The sequence below is a fragment of the Lampris incognitus genome, chromosome 3 (assembly GCF_029633865.1).
Source record: "Lampris incognitus isolate fLamInc1 chromosome 3, fLamInc1.hap2, whole genome shotgun sequence".
In the NCBI taxonomy this organism is placed as follows: domain Eukaryota; kingdom Metazoa; phylum Chordata; class Actinopteri; order Lampriformes; family Lampridae; genus Lampris; species Lampris incognitus.
Genome location: NC_079213.1, coordinates 117,498,857 through 117,513,644, shown reverse-complemented (window position 1 = coordinate 117,513,644; position 14,788 = coordinate 117,498,857). Strand labels below are relative to the sequence as shown.

The 14,788-nt window shown below is 43.1% G+C and overlaps 1 protein-coding gene across 1 annotated transcript in view; it reads left to right on the top strand.

Moving 5' to 3' along the window:
• The window catches only part of lrrc39 (leucine rich repeat containing 39), a 58,399-nt gene that overhangs the window by 20,373 nt on the left and 23,238 nt on the right, over positions 1–14,788 (top strand). The window contains exons 4-6 of the mRNA XM_056276948.1: positions 11,663–11,799; positions 11,883–12,028; positions 14,116–14,268. Of these exons, the coding sequence (XP_056132923.1) occupies positions 11,663–11,799; positions 11,883–12,028; positions 14,116–14,268 (436 nt within the window). The remainder of the gene's footprint in view (positions 1–11,662; positions 11,800–11,882; positions 12,029–14,115; positions 14,269–14,788) is intronic.

The following is a 14,788-nucleotide window of genomic DNA, read 5'->3' as shown; positions in this document are numbered from 1 at the left end:
CATACAGATAGTCATTAAACTTGGTCACCCCAAAGATGATACTAAGTGCTTCTTTCTCTATCTGAGAATGGTTGACTTCTGTTTTAGTGAGTGTCCTAGACACGTAGGCTATTGGTTTCTCACTTTTGTCTGGAAACTGATGTGAAATCACGGCACCTATGCCGTAAGGCGAAGCATCACATGCCAAAATTACAGGCAGTTTAGGATCCTAATGTGTAAGCACTGGCGTGGCTACAAGCTGTGCTTTAGTACGCTCAAACGCCTCTTGACATTTTCTTGTCCAATCCCACTCTTTATCTTTATGTAGGAGCTCAGTCATAGGCTTAATCTCGCTGGACAGGTTTGGTACACATTTGCCATAGTAATTGAGCATGGCTAAGTATGACCTCAATTCTGTCACGTTTCGGCACAGGGGCTTTGTCAATAGCCTCAGTTTTCTCTTTAATTGGGTGCACACCCTCAGCATCAATGACATGCCCGAGGTAGGCCACACTGTTCTGAAAGAAGGCCCATTTCTCTTTGTTAAGCCTCAGCCCATGTTCTTCCAGTCTCTGTAACACTTGTTTAAGATTGTGCAGATGTGCGATGGTATCTGTTCCTGTTATCAAAATATCGTCTAAGTAGCATACCACGCCATCAAGCCCTTGTAATACTTCATCCATAGTGCGCTGGAAAATAGCGGGCACGCTAGCGACCCCATATGGCAAGCGGTTGCATACACAGAGACCTCTGTGTGTATTGATGGTGAGAAACGGCTTACTTTTCTCATCCATGTCGAGCTGAGTGTAGGCCTGCGTCAAGTCAAGTTTAGTGAAATGCTTTCCACCTGCTAAAGTGGAGAATACATCCTGCGGTTTTGAAAGTGTGTACTGATCTACATCAAGCCACTGATTTACCGTCACCTTATAATCTCCGCAAATGTGCACTGATCCATCTTTTTTCGGAATGCACACTAGCGGCGCAGCCCATTCACTGTGCTGCACAGGAGAGATAATTCCCTGCTGTTCGAGTTCGATTAACTTGTTATCCATGGCTTCACGCAGTGCATAAGGCACTGGCCTCGCTTTGCAAAATTTTGGTACAGCATCCGGTGTAACACGCAAGGATGCAGTGACGCCTTTTGCACGGCCCAGCTCTGCGCTGACAACTGCTCTGTGCTCTGAGCACACTTGCTCCACTGGGTCAGATGCGGCAATGCGATTCACTTTTGACCAATCTAAGTTGAGCACTCGAATCCAATCACGCCCCATCAGCGCCGGTGCTCTACCATGGGCCACTAGCAAGGCAGCTGTAAATGCTGCTTCCCACATTGCACATTCACTAGGATTTTACCCCACAAAGCTACCGGTTGGTCTGTGTATGTTCTCAATGTAACATCACATGAATGCAATGTCGATCCTTCTAGTTTGGATTTGTACAGCTCTCTGAGATAACTGTCATGGCTGCCGCGGTATCTACCTCCATGTGCATCCTAACACCACTGCATTCTACCATCACCTTGTAAGGTTTCACATACTCACACTCAGTCTCTACTGAATACAGTCTCATATCAGTTCGCTGTTCAGAATCAGTCCCTGAGTCCGGTTCGCGAGTTGCGTCTGCCTGGTCCACAACGTTCACCTCCAGGCTGCCTTTGGTCCGAGGCGGGCGGGCAGACGAATGTCTAGCAGACCGCCTCCTTTGGTCCCTACCGGGGTCGGTGTGCTTGTTCCGACAGGCTCGCTCCAGATGTCCGTTCTTTCCACATCCGCGACACCGGAAGTCTTTGAAGCGGCAGCTCCCCGGTCCGTGTCCTTCCCCGAGGCCCCTGTAGCAGTCCTGGTGGCTGTCGCTGACCTCCCTCTGGTTCCGCACAATCCTGGGCTCTCGGTGTCTCCGCACTCCGACATGATCCGCTCGCATATGCACAGATGACTGTCCCTTCTGCATGCTTTCTAATCCAGAATTCGTGTGTTGGAAATTGTTTGTTACTTCCGCCATCTTTTGCCACGTTAATCCCTCGCCAATGGCGGCATTCAGTAACTTCCGGCGCAGCTCTTTGTTAGACGTCCCACACACGAGCTGATCTCGGAGCTGCTCCTCCAGGCTCGCGCCAACATTGCATGTAGAAGCTAATCCTTTCAAGCTAGTAGCAATGTAATCAGCAAAAGTCTCTCCAGACTGTTGTCGACGGCTTCTAAAAGCTGCCAATACCTTCTTCTTTGGCGTGTAAAACCCTGCAACGTCTGTAGCAAGGTTGCAAAAGCAACTTCACTGAATTTTGTCAGTGATATCAAGTCCCTTAGCAAGGCCAAACTCTTCCGTCCAACCACGGACAAAAATACGGCTCTTCTCCTATCTTGCTGAATTTGGTTAGCAGACAAGAGTTGCATAAGCCTTTCTTCATCAGGGTCGAAGGTTTCTGCCGTGTCGGGGAACTGCAGTCCTGTATCTGGACTATACAGAGCCATCGCCTACGTTAGCTGCTAAGCTGCTAGCATCGTTCAAACATTACCGGTCCAGACGGGAGCAACCCGCTGCACATCAAAACAAAGAGGACGATCCCATCCTCATCCCCAAAACCTGTCATGTATCTCCAGGATAACTGCATTACACAAAGATCAAGGTGTATCTTGGTCTTCCTGTTTTATTTGCTAGACCGTAGTAACATTACAACATGACTGTGTTAAGCAGGCAGGAAAACACACGAGTGACCCTCTTGCTCCGTCTTCTTCCAAGGGCGCGCACCAGAGTGGCACGTGTACATTTATACAACATACACAACCAATAGACATCGAGGGTCAGAGGTCAAACATAAAATACATATTACTGCAAATAAAAACATTTGCTTTCATGTGTATCTCCATACACTACAAGGAGTAAACTGTCTTGGCGACGGTAATAACAACAATGGATTGTTTAAAACCACCTGAAGGGTTGCAGTTGGAAGGCCACGTCGATGTGAATTGGAGAGCGTTTAGACAGCGGGTCATGCTATACTTGTCCGCCATCAGCGCCCACGACAAGGCAGATGAACGTAAGGTTGCTTTTACTTACGATTGCTGGTCCACAAGCCATCGATGTGTACAACACGTTCATATTTTCTTCTGACGACAACAGGAACAGTTTTGATGTGGTGCGGCAGTTTGATGCCCGCTGCTCGCCAAAAAAGAACAAGACTTATGAATGCATCATCGAGGGCTTGGAGGGTTCCGAGTCTATGTAAATGATTTTTGGTTTGGGGCTCTACAATACAGGAGCACAATTGGAGACTTGAACAGTTGCTGCAACGAGTACAGCAACATGGTCTTAAACACAAAAGTGTCAGTTTGGTGTGAGGGAACTGACATTTCTTGGTGATAATTTATCTCCAAGTAGTGTTCAGCCTGATGAGTCAAAAGTTCAGCCAATCAAAGCCATGCCAAAACCAGCTGACAAAAAAGGCCTTCAGCAGGTGCTTGGAATGGTAAACTATCTTGAGAAGTTTATCCCCAACTTAGCAGGCAGAACAGCACACTTGTGAAAGCTCCTTAAGGCCAAGACTGACTTTGAGTGGACAGCTGCCCATAACGTGGAATGGAGAGACATTAAAGGTGTTTTAGTTCAATAGCCTGGGCTGACATTTTTTCAAGCTGACAGGCCAAGTAAAGTGTCAACTGATGCATCAAAAGATGGCATTTGTGCCGTATTGTTGCAACAGCATGAAGGTTCCTGGAAGCTGGTCACCTATGCATCATGCTCTGTGAGAAAGGCGGAGTGTCGTTATGCACAAATTGAAAAAGAGTGCCTTGGGCTGGTTTTTGGCTGTAAGACATTTCATGGATACATACACTGCATCCGGAAAGTATTCACACCCCTTCACTTTCTCCACATTTTGTTATGTTACAGCCTTATTCCAAAATGGATTAAATTCCCTTTTTTCTCATCAATCTACATACAATACCCCATAATGACAAAGTGAAAAAGGTTTTCTAGAATTTTTTGCAAATTCATTAAAAATAAAAAACTGAAATATTGCAGGGATGCTGTTGAATATTCTGTTGAATATTGTGTAACTGTATTGTTTGTGATAATATGTGGAGTGTCTGTTGTTGTCTATGTATGTATTGTGCTGCAGAGTGTTAAGCATACCAAAAACAAATTCCACCAGCCTTGGTCATGTGGCTAATAAAATAATCTATCTATCTATCTATCTATCTATCTATCTATCTATCTATCTATCTATCTATCTATCTATCTATCTACCTATCTATCTATCTATCTATCTATCTATCTATCTATCTATCTATTCATGCTACTCTGCTACTTATCAATGTTACTCTCGCATAGACTATTTTTTAATTCCTAAAATACAGGACTGTATTTATGACAGCATTGTAATTTCGGACCATGCGCCAAACTCATTATTATACGTGGATGCAGGGTTAATAGGGGGTCCACCGAGATGGCAATTCCAACCTAGGTGGTTGCAAGATCCTAAATTCCTAGAGTTCTTGGAGCAACAAATAACCCTCTTTTTTTGAGATAAATGCATCTGAGACATCAGCTAGCATCCGGTGGGAGGCATTTAAAGCTTACATTAGGAGTCAAATTATTAATTACATGAGTTCCAAATCGAAAAGAGTCAATCAAACAATGAATCTAATGGATTCCAAAATGAAAGCTGGGGAGAGGGAAATGTTTCAGGATGGCTCTCCGAACATTCATCAGGAAGTATTACTATTGAGGTCTCAGTACAACGAGATGTCTGCTTCTAAGGCGGCAGTGAGCCTTCTGAGGCTCAAACAGACATTTTTTTATCAGGGGCAAAAACCGGGGAAATTTTTAGCCTGGAGGATTCAACAGTTGCAAACTGAGAGAGCCATTACTACAATACAGAAGGAAGATGGAACATTTACAATAGAACCTCTAGAAATAAATAATGCTTTCAAACTTTTTATGAAAAACTGTATAGCTCTGACAACTCGTTAAATCTGGATTCTATAAAATACTTCCTGGATGGCCTTGCCATTCTTGTTATTCCAGAGGGACAGAGTGAGGGGCTTGGGGCGGAGTTGACATTGGAGGAGATATCTGGTGCAATAGATTGTATGAAACCCGGGAAAGCTGAAGGGCCAGAGGGCCTACCCATAGATATATACAAGAAATTTAAAGCAAAACTACAACTCCCTTTACTAGAGATGTTTTATGAATCATTCCAAAATGCCTCTCTCCCACCATCATTAAGAGGTGCTTTAATAACATTGCTTCCAAAACCAGGGAAACCCAGTGACAAATGTGAAAACATGAGACCAATAAGCTTATTAAATTCAGATGTAAAAATATTATGTAAATTTTTAGCTAACAGACTTCAGGATAAAATACCAGGGATAGTCACAATTGATCAGAATGGATTTGTACAAGGTCGGCAGGGGGTCCATAATGTTAGAAGTGTGCTAAACATTATATATAGCCAAAAGCGGGCGCCAGATACAGCTTTACTCTCCTTGGATGCAGAAAAGGCCTTCGACAGGGTTGAATGGCCGTAGACGTTTCGGACACGGGGAAAACTTCTGTAAATGGGTAGAACTGCTTTATGATAATCCAACTGCTGAAATGTTTACCAACAACTTGGTATCTAACCTAATTAATATTCGTAGAGGGTGTCACTAAGGTTGCCCGCTGTCCCCCCTACTGTTTATTCTTGCTATCGAGCCCTTCGCAATAGGGGTGAGGGCACATCCCAGCATTTCAGGTATAACCATAGGGGAGGTGGAACATCGCATCGTGCTTTACGCAGATGACGTTATCCCGCCGTTCATCAAAAATCTGGATAAATCTATTGACGAAATTTTCAAATTGATTAAAGCTTTCGGTAAAGTATCTGGCTATAAGGATAGATCAATCAATCAAAATCTTCAATTTTATTACTTAATTCAGAAGAAAGAGACAATCCTATCCCCCAGGTGTCTACCTTTAATATAACAAACTGCTTTACATACCTAAGCATACAAATTGTACCTAACATAGAGGAAGTGGTAAGAAGGAATTACAATTCCCTCATGGATTCCGTATCTATCTCAATCAATAGGTGGATGCCCCTGCCAATTTCTTTAATTGGAAGAATTAATGCTCTGAAAATGAATGTACTACCTACGATATTTGTTTCAAAACCTCCCTCTACCCCCCCCCCTTATGACTTAGTCTTAAAATTGAGGAAGTTATTTTCCAAATTTATATGGAACAGGCGCCCCAGACTCTGGTTATCTTTACTATACTTACCTTATGACGGAGGGGGACTCCAGTGCCCTAATTCTCTTTGGTACTATTGGGCTGCTCAGCTGAGCACTATCATGTTTTACTATACAACTAAAGTTGTCCCTAAATGGAAGGAGATGGAATCTCATTCACTTAGGGTACCTCTCCCTATGTATATGTACTCTGCAAATTTGAAAAAACTAGGAAAACAAACCCCTAACCCCATTGTACGGAACATTATAAATGTCTGGAACGAGGTGCGAAGATATCTGGGTGAAACACACCCTTTGTCTTGCTTCAGCCCAATATGGGGTAATGATAGCTTTATTCCTGGCAGGTCTGATGCCGGTTTCAAAATTTGGGCTGATGAAGGAATATTAAAGGTTGAAGACCTATTTAATCCAGAGGATAAAAGTGTCATGTCATTTGAAAAAAATTGTCTAATAAATATTATATCCTGCGTAAGCATTTCTTTAAATACTTACAACTCAGAAGTTTCATTACAAAAACTCAAAACCACTCATTGATTCAACCACCTCTCTCCCCTCTGGAGATAATGTTGTCAAGAGACAGTCTTGGGAAAAATATTATAACCAGTTTCTATGACGTGCTTCTATGTAGTTCACCTGAGTCCTCCGAAAAGAGGCTTATGGCATGGAGAGAAGACTTACAAGAGGATATTTCAATTGAGGAGTGGAGGGATGCATGCATAGGAGGTCAAGCACAAACAGCCAACTACCACCTGAAACTTCTGCTGTATAACTGGTTAATGAGGACATATATTACTCCAGTTAAATTAAACAAATTCAGTAGTAATTTTCCAGATGATTGTACAAAGTGTGAGCAGGCAAAAGGGACTCTATGGCATTGTATGTGGCAATGTGAAAAGATACACATGTTTTGGGAAGAGGTGAGACTCATGATGGAAGAGATCTTAGCAATAAAACTGACCCTGGAGCCCAAATTATTCATCCTTGGTCTGTATCCAAATGGGCATGATATACAGGGAAGTGAGAGAATCTTAAATTTATGTTTGTTACAAGCAAAACGATTAATAGCTCTTTCATGGAAGAACATTAATAGGCCACAAATAAGTCAATGGCTTAGGGAAATGTCTTTAACCCTACCCTTGGAGAAAATCACCTATATACTAAAAGATAAACAGGACATATTTAAAAAGATATGGGGCCCACTTATAAATTCTATTGAACATAAAGACCTGAGAAATATTTTAGATGAACCAGAAGATGAAGGGGGGGGGGGGTGAGCCTGCAAAGTGATTGTTTTGTTTTTTTTTCCCAAGGTGATGTATTTTGACCATTGGCTACCCATATAGAATGTAGGAGAAATTGTATAGGAAAAGAGAAACTGTTGTTTTGTGTTGTTTTTCTTTTATTGTTGTTTTAGTACTTTTATATACATATTTGCTATTGGAATGTATCGTGCAGAAATTGTTTGATATTTCATATGCTGTATACTAAGCTTTGGTACACAGATGCACTATGTGTATTACATTTCCTTTTGGCTTTTGTTCCCAGATGGTATTGTTGTAATGCACATTGTTTTTGTTATTATTGAAAAATAATAAATATATTGATAAAAAAAAAGGACTCCCAAAGAAATGTGCACAGAGTGATACAGATCCATACCTGGCCCTCTTAGCTTACAGATCATCACCTCTCGCAAGTGGCTATTCTCTGGCTGAGATCCTTATGGGGTGGAAGTTGCGCACTAGACTTCCAAAGCTGGACACTAACAACTGTGAGGCAGAGGTCTGGGCTCACATAAGGAGTCTAAAACACAAACAAAAACTCAGCTATGACAAGGGATCCAAGCCTTTACCAGAACTGGCAAGGATTGACGTAGTGCGCACAGAGGAGTCTGCTGCATGGAGCACAAAAGCCATGGTCCTGGAACAGGTGGCACCACGGTCATATGCTGTGAGAACTGAAACTGGCCACACTTACTGGAGAAACAGGAGAAGCCTCTTGAAGACAGGAGAGACCTTTCAGCCGGACTGGAGTGATGATATTCAGAATTTCTTAACGACGCCCAAGTTAGAGGCTCCATCTCCAGGTCATCACTGTCACTTGCCTCCTCTCATGTGGCATTGTGGGGGCTTGAGTTGGAGCCTCTAGCCTTGCAGCGGTCTAAGCAGACTGTCAGGCTTCCTGAGCGGCTATACTTGTAGATGTATTTTACAGGTCATGCCTTTGTGTTATAAGGACTTTGGGGAGCCCAGGACGTTGGGGAGGGGTGGGGGGCTATGGATTTTTGTTAAAAAAAATGCAAACAAAACCAAAAACAAAAGAGAAAAGGGGGGGGAGAGCGAGAGAGAGAGAGAGAGTGGGATGCATTGTGTTTTTTATGATTAAAAAAAAGTTAACCTGTTCATTATGTTGTCATCAAAGTTTACACTTGAAAACTGAATGTTTTGAAGGAAGGGGGATGTACTGACGTGTTGTATGTTAGTTTGCATTATTACGACAGTGACCCCCAGAGGGGTTACCATAACCTAATTTACGGCAGTGCCTAGCGTAGCATGAATAAAGTATGTTAAACGGCTCTTCTGTGTTGAATCATTTGTGGTTATTTTAGCCAACCAATACAACCTGGAGAACCGAGCAAGGTGAAATAACGTGCAAATTTACGGTGTGACAGAGGGGAAAGAGAAAAGTGATATGTTGGGCTACGTCACAGAACTGACGTGTAAGTCACTAGAATTACCACAAGATACAGACCTCTGCTTGGAGAGAGCACACAGAATTCTGACTGATAAACCAGTATCGACCCAAGTACCGCCGAGATCGGTGATCATGAAATTCATAAACTACCACACTAAGGCAGTAATTCTACAGCAGGCCTGGAAACAGAAACAAAACATGTACCAAGGGGACAGTGTTTTTTGACCAGGACTACTCCCCGGAAGTCCAGAAGAAATGTAAAGAGGTACGACAGGTGATCAAACAACTCTGAAAAATTAACTTCAAAGCCAGGTCTCCATACCCTGCCTTACTCAAGATCTTTATGGACAATGGGACAAAGACTTTCTAAACACTTGCCGAGGCAGCACCTAAACTGGAAAAGATGGAGATCACTGTTAAGGTGGATAGCAGAGAGACGCTGGCCTATTGGACAAGACAATGGCCTCATACTGGTCCTCTCCTCTTCAAGTCACCTGTCAGCGGGGCCCAGCCACGTATCTCCTAAACGACGGCACTCGGTGGCACTCAAGCCACCTCCGGAAGGTGCCAGGTCTGCCACACACAGCTGGTGACACAACCCAAACCATTCCCTCAGCATGGCAGGACGCCCCGGGGCTTGAGGCAGCCCCTATACAGGCCCCAGACATTCCTGGGCCTCAGCTGCCCCTGCCTTCTGCCTCCTCACCTCGGCCTGCTCAGCCTCAGCCTCGTGCCTCCCCACGACCTGTTCACACACGTTCACGCCCTGGCCACCTAAAGGACTTTGTGTCAACTTTTCATGTTTGAAACCCTGCCGGGGGCGGGGGGGGTGTATTATGTCTGCACACTGGGTCATCAGTGCTGCATTTGGGTGAGCACTGTTCTATTGTGCTGCAATCGGCATGTGATGACTTTATGGTTGTTCTTGAATTGATTGGTTGAGTGTGCTGTAAGGGTTTTTTGAAATAAAGAGTAAAATGAACGTTGTGTTGACGCAGATACTGAGTCATGGTGTGATCCTTCAAATATAATAAAACCTTCCCTTTAACACTTGCTGGTACCCTTCTGTCACAAATCACTCCTGACACTCTTCTCCACCCACTCCATCCTTCCTGCACTCTCTTGTTCACCTCTCTTCTGCACTCCCCGTTACTTTTGGACAGTTGACCCCAAGTATTTAAACTCATACGCCTTCGTCACCTCCACTCCTTGCATCCTCACCATTCCACTGTCCTCCCTCTCATTCACACATATAGGTATTCTGTCTTGCTCCTACTGACTTTCCTTACTATTCTCTCAGTGCATACCTCCACCTCTCCAGGCTCTCCTCAACCTGCACCCTACTCTCCCTACAGATCACAATGTCATCCGCAAACATCATAGTCCACGGAGACTCCTGCCTGATCTCATTCGTCAACCTGTCCATCACCATTGCAAACAAGAAAGGGCTCAGAGCCGATCCTTGATGTAATCCCACCTCCACCTTGAACTCATCTGTCATTCCAACCACACACCTCACCACTGCTACACCTCCCTCATACATATCCTGCACCACTCCTACATACTTCTCTACAACTCCCATCTTCCTCATACAATACCACACCTCCTCTCTTGGCACCCTGTCATATGCTTTCTCTAAATCCACAGACACAATGTAACTCCTTCTGGCCTTCTCTATACTTCTCCATCAACATTCTCAAAGCAAACATCACATCTGTGGTGCTCTTTCATGGCATGAAATCATACTGCTGCTCGCTGATCATCACCTCTCCTCCTCTTAACCTAGCTTCTATTACTCTTTCCCATATCTTCATGCTGTGGCTGATCAACTTTATACCTCTGTAGTTGTTACAGTTCTGCACATCACCCTTGTTCTTCAAAATCGGTACCAGTATGCTTCTTCTCCACTCCTCAGGCATCCTCTCACTTTCCAAGTTTGTGTTAAACAATCTAGTTAAAAATTCCACTGCCATCTCTCTTAAACATCTCCACGCCTCCACAGGTACTATGTCATCAAGACCAACTGCCTTTCCACTCTTCATCCTCTTCATAGCTGCCCTCACTTCCTCCTTGCTAATCCACTGCACTTCCTGAGTCACTATCCCCACATCATAGTCCATAACTATGAAATCAAAAACTAATTAGTCATCAACTGAGTTACATTTACTTGTGAGGCAGAGATATTTGTCTCACTTAAGTTTTAATAACATGAGTGTTTTGCTGTTCATGATAAATTGTTGGACATGTTTTTTTGAAGCCAGTCACTTTTTTGGCCTCACAGAGGAAACAGCCACTGTAACACTTTCCCATTAGAAAATATATTTTATGTGATGATTGTTTTTGGTGAACCTCTGCTTCACGTCTTACAGAAACTTGTTCTGGAGTAAAAATACGATGATTGACCTTTTCATACAAAACCCACATTAATTTCACAGATATACATCCAAATAAATTAAAAAGCAGTTTTTTTAAGAAAATATAATTCATTCAATTTAAATTGTGCTTCTTGACTACTTCTAAACAAGGTGGGGAGGTGTCCTCACACCCTAGTGGACAAAAAATACTTGCCACACAATCAAAATACTTCTCCCTGACAAAATTGAAATCAAGCCAGTTTTTACGTTGTATAAAAGATGATTATGTTGCTATCAAGCTTGCTGGATTTATCTCAGCAAGTGTCCCAGAATTCAATGAGACGCTTCAAAATGACAGATGTAATCAAATGTATATGTATTCCCTTTCTCTTTTCATCTTTCCACCAGGGAAGCTGAGACAGTTGAGAGAGCTGCTGGTCAGCTATAACAGATTAAAAACGATCCCTGAAGAGTTGGGATGTTGTGAGAATCTTGAGAAACTGGAGCTGGCGATGAACAGAAACCTCAGTGATCTTCCCATTCAGGTAAGAAAGTGAAAAGAACACTGACCATGTGCTTTTGGAGCTTCACAGTAGTCAAATATCTTCTGTTCTTGTACTGGTTTAAGCTTCGGAACCTGAGGAAGCTCCACCACTTGGACTTGTCTATGAACCAGTTCACTGACATCCCAGACTGCGTAGTAAGCATGCCAGCATTAGAGTGGTTAGACATGGGAGGAAACAGGCTGCAGTGTTTACCAGAGGACATCCACAGGTCAGTCACAAGTTATGTTTCCATCTAAATGTTGCATAGATTTTAAGCGAATTTCCAAAAGAAAATGGAGAGACGGAAATATGTACGCTGGCTCGCTGTTGTAAGAGTGGTCATAACTGTTAATTGTATGTCTTGATGCATGCTCAATAATCCAGGTGAGAAAGTCCCAGAAAGTTGAATCAGTTCATCTGGACACAACGTTTATGGACAGATACGTTTCATCATCATCTAAAAGACCTCTTCAGTCTCAGCTGACTGCAGGTGTCCCCACCCTTATAAACAATACAGTGGCATAACAATCCAAACGTGTCTGTGAATGTTCTCATTCATCCAGGTCACGGTTATCCAAAGGAGTTGAATCAGTAACCCTAGGGTTACTAACCCTAACCCTAATCAGTCCAGTTACACTTGATTCAACTCCTTTGGATAACGATCCAAACCAACCACCAGTTTCATATGCAAATATGGGTGTGATCATTAACTAGAGTTACAATGACCATGTGTACTCTTCACAGAGGATTAGCTTGTTAAGTGCCAGGAGGATTGCCGTGACTTGTACATTGGGGAAACTAAACAGACCCTGGCCAAGAGGATGGCACAACGCAGGAGAGCTAACACGGCCAAGACTCCACAGTCTACATCAGTAGTGGTTAACCATGTGCCATGAAGAGCCATGTGTATGCAGGTTTTCATTCCAACCCGACTCCACACCAGGTGATTTCACTGATACATTCTTCCTCATTGGTTGAAGCGTTGCTAATCAGTGAAATCACCTGGTGTGGAGTCCGGCTGGAATGAAAACCTGCATACACATTGGCTCTCCATGGCACATGGTTAGCCACCCCAGGTCTACACCATCTGCAGGCCAGTGGCCATTCTTTCAGGGATGAGGATGTGCACATCCTTGATAGGGAGGAATGCTGGTTTGAACAGGGAGTCAAAGAGGCCATCTATGTGAAGAGGGGATGACCATCCCTGAACCGAGGGGGGAGGGTGTAAGGGAGGTTTATGAGTACATCTGTCACTATCTTACAATGCTGTGATTGCAACTATTCCCCAATCCTCTGTGAATAGTATACATGGCCATTGTAACTCTAGTTAATGGTCACATCCATATATGCATATGAAACCGGTTGTTGGTTTGGGTCGTTATGCCACTGTATTGTTTATAAGGGTGGGGACACCTGCAGTCAGGTGAGACACTGTATTTTTTATAAGGGCGGGGATACCTGCAGTCAGGTGAGACACTGCATTGTTTATAAGGCTGGGGATACATGCAGTCAGCTCAGGCACTGTATTGTTTATAAGGCTGGGGATACATGCAGTCAGTTCAGGCACTGTATTGTTTATAAGGGTGGGATACCTGCAGTCAGGTGACACACTGTATTGTTTATAAGGGTGGGGGTACTTGCAGTCAGCTGAGACGGAAGAGGTCACTTAGATGATGATGAAATGTATCTATCAATAAATGTTGTGTCCACATGAACTGATTCAACCTTCTGTGATGCCTATCAATTGTACATCATTCTATTACATGCAGCCTAGAGATGGTGCCAAGGACATGCAGAGGCTTATTTAATGAAGGCTTAATGACCACTGCATCAGAACCTAGTCCACCATACGTCTGGGGTCGTCAACCCACCAAACAGTTCTGCAAGGCATTTCACTAATCAGCTTCAAGGACGTATGTGATGCTCTATGCAATCATTCATTTGAAAAATGTTTCCATCACCCTTTATTGCATTTTCTCTATCAATATGCCAACTTTTCTGTCAAACATTTTTTTTTTTAGCTATTTAGGTTTTTTTCAAATTTGTGACATTTCCAGTCAGATTTCTTATGTGAAAATTCAAAATATACTTAAAACAGGTGGATGGAAACCCACTTAAATCACAATCAGTTTAATTAATCCCAGTCTTAACAGAAATTGCTTGTAAAAAGAAGAAAACTAGTCAGTCTGTGTGAAAAGCATATGCGTTAACACTGAAATACTCTTTCTGAAACTAGTGCTCACACTGGAAAACTGACTCTGAAACCCCAAAATGCCCAATTGTTTTCTATTCAGCTTGTTTGTTGTTCATCGTTAGGATGGAGAAACTTCACACACTGTGGCTGCAGAGGAATGAACTGGAGTATCTACCTGATAACATCAGCCTCGTGCCATGTCTGGAAACACTGGTGCTCAGCAGCAACAAGCTCAGAGACATCCCCCCCGCCATGGAAAATATGGTCAATCTGAGGTCAGTGCAGCCAACAGCTTCTACCACTTGGCACAGGCTGTAATAAATGTGTGAAATGGTGCACGGTAAGCTCTATAACCAGATGAAAATATTAATGCTATGGGCTATACACAGTTACAATATATATGGTGTGGGCTGTGAACAGATGGAAAAACAAATGACACACTGAGAACGTGAACCCATAGTAACAGACTAACTGATAGTAAAAACCCCAAACATGAAGGAAAGTAGCAGATGAAACACAAACACGGCAGTCCCTTGAGGATTTTAACAGAGCAAACATCAGCCAAGAACTACCAAAACACAGACAGCACTTTAAATGTCCCACCAGGGCAGAGACAGGATCAAGTAACAAATGTACAAGTCAGAAGTAAGTCTCAAGTCTTAACCTGCAAGTCTCAATCAAGTCCCAAGTTAAAAAAAAAATTCTTGGCTGGGCTTCACAACACATGAAGGTGATTCCACAAAACCTTATAAACCAGTTTCTAGTATACCCCTCTGGTCAATCGTCTACAAACAC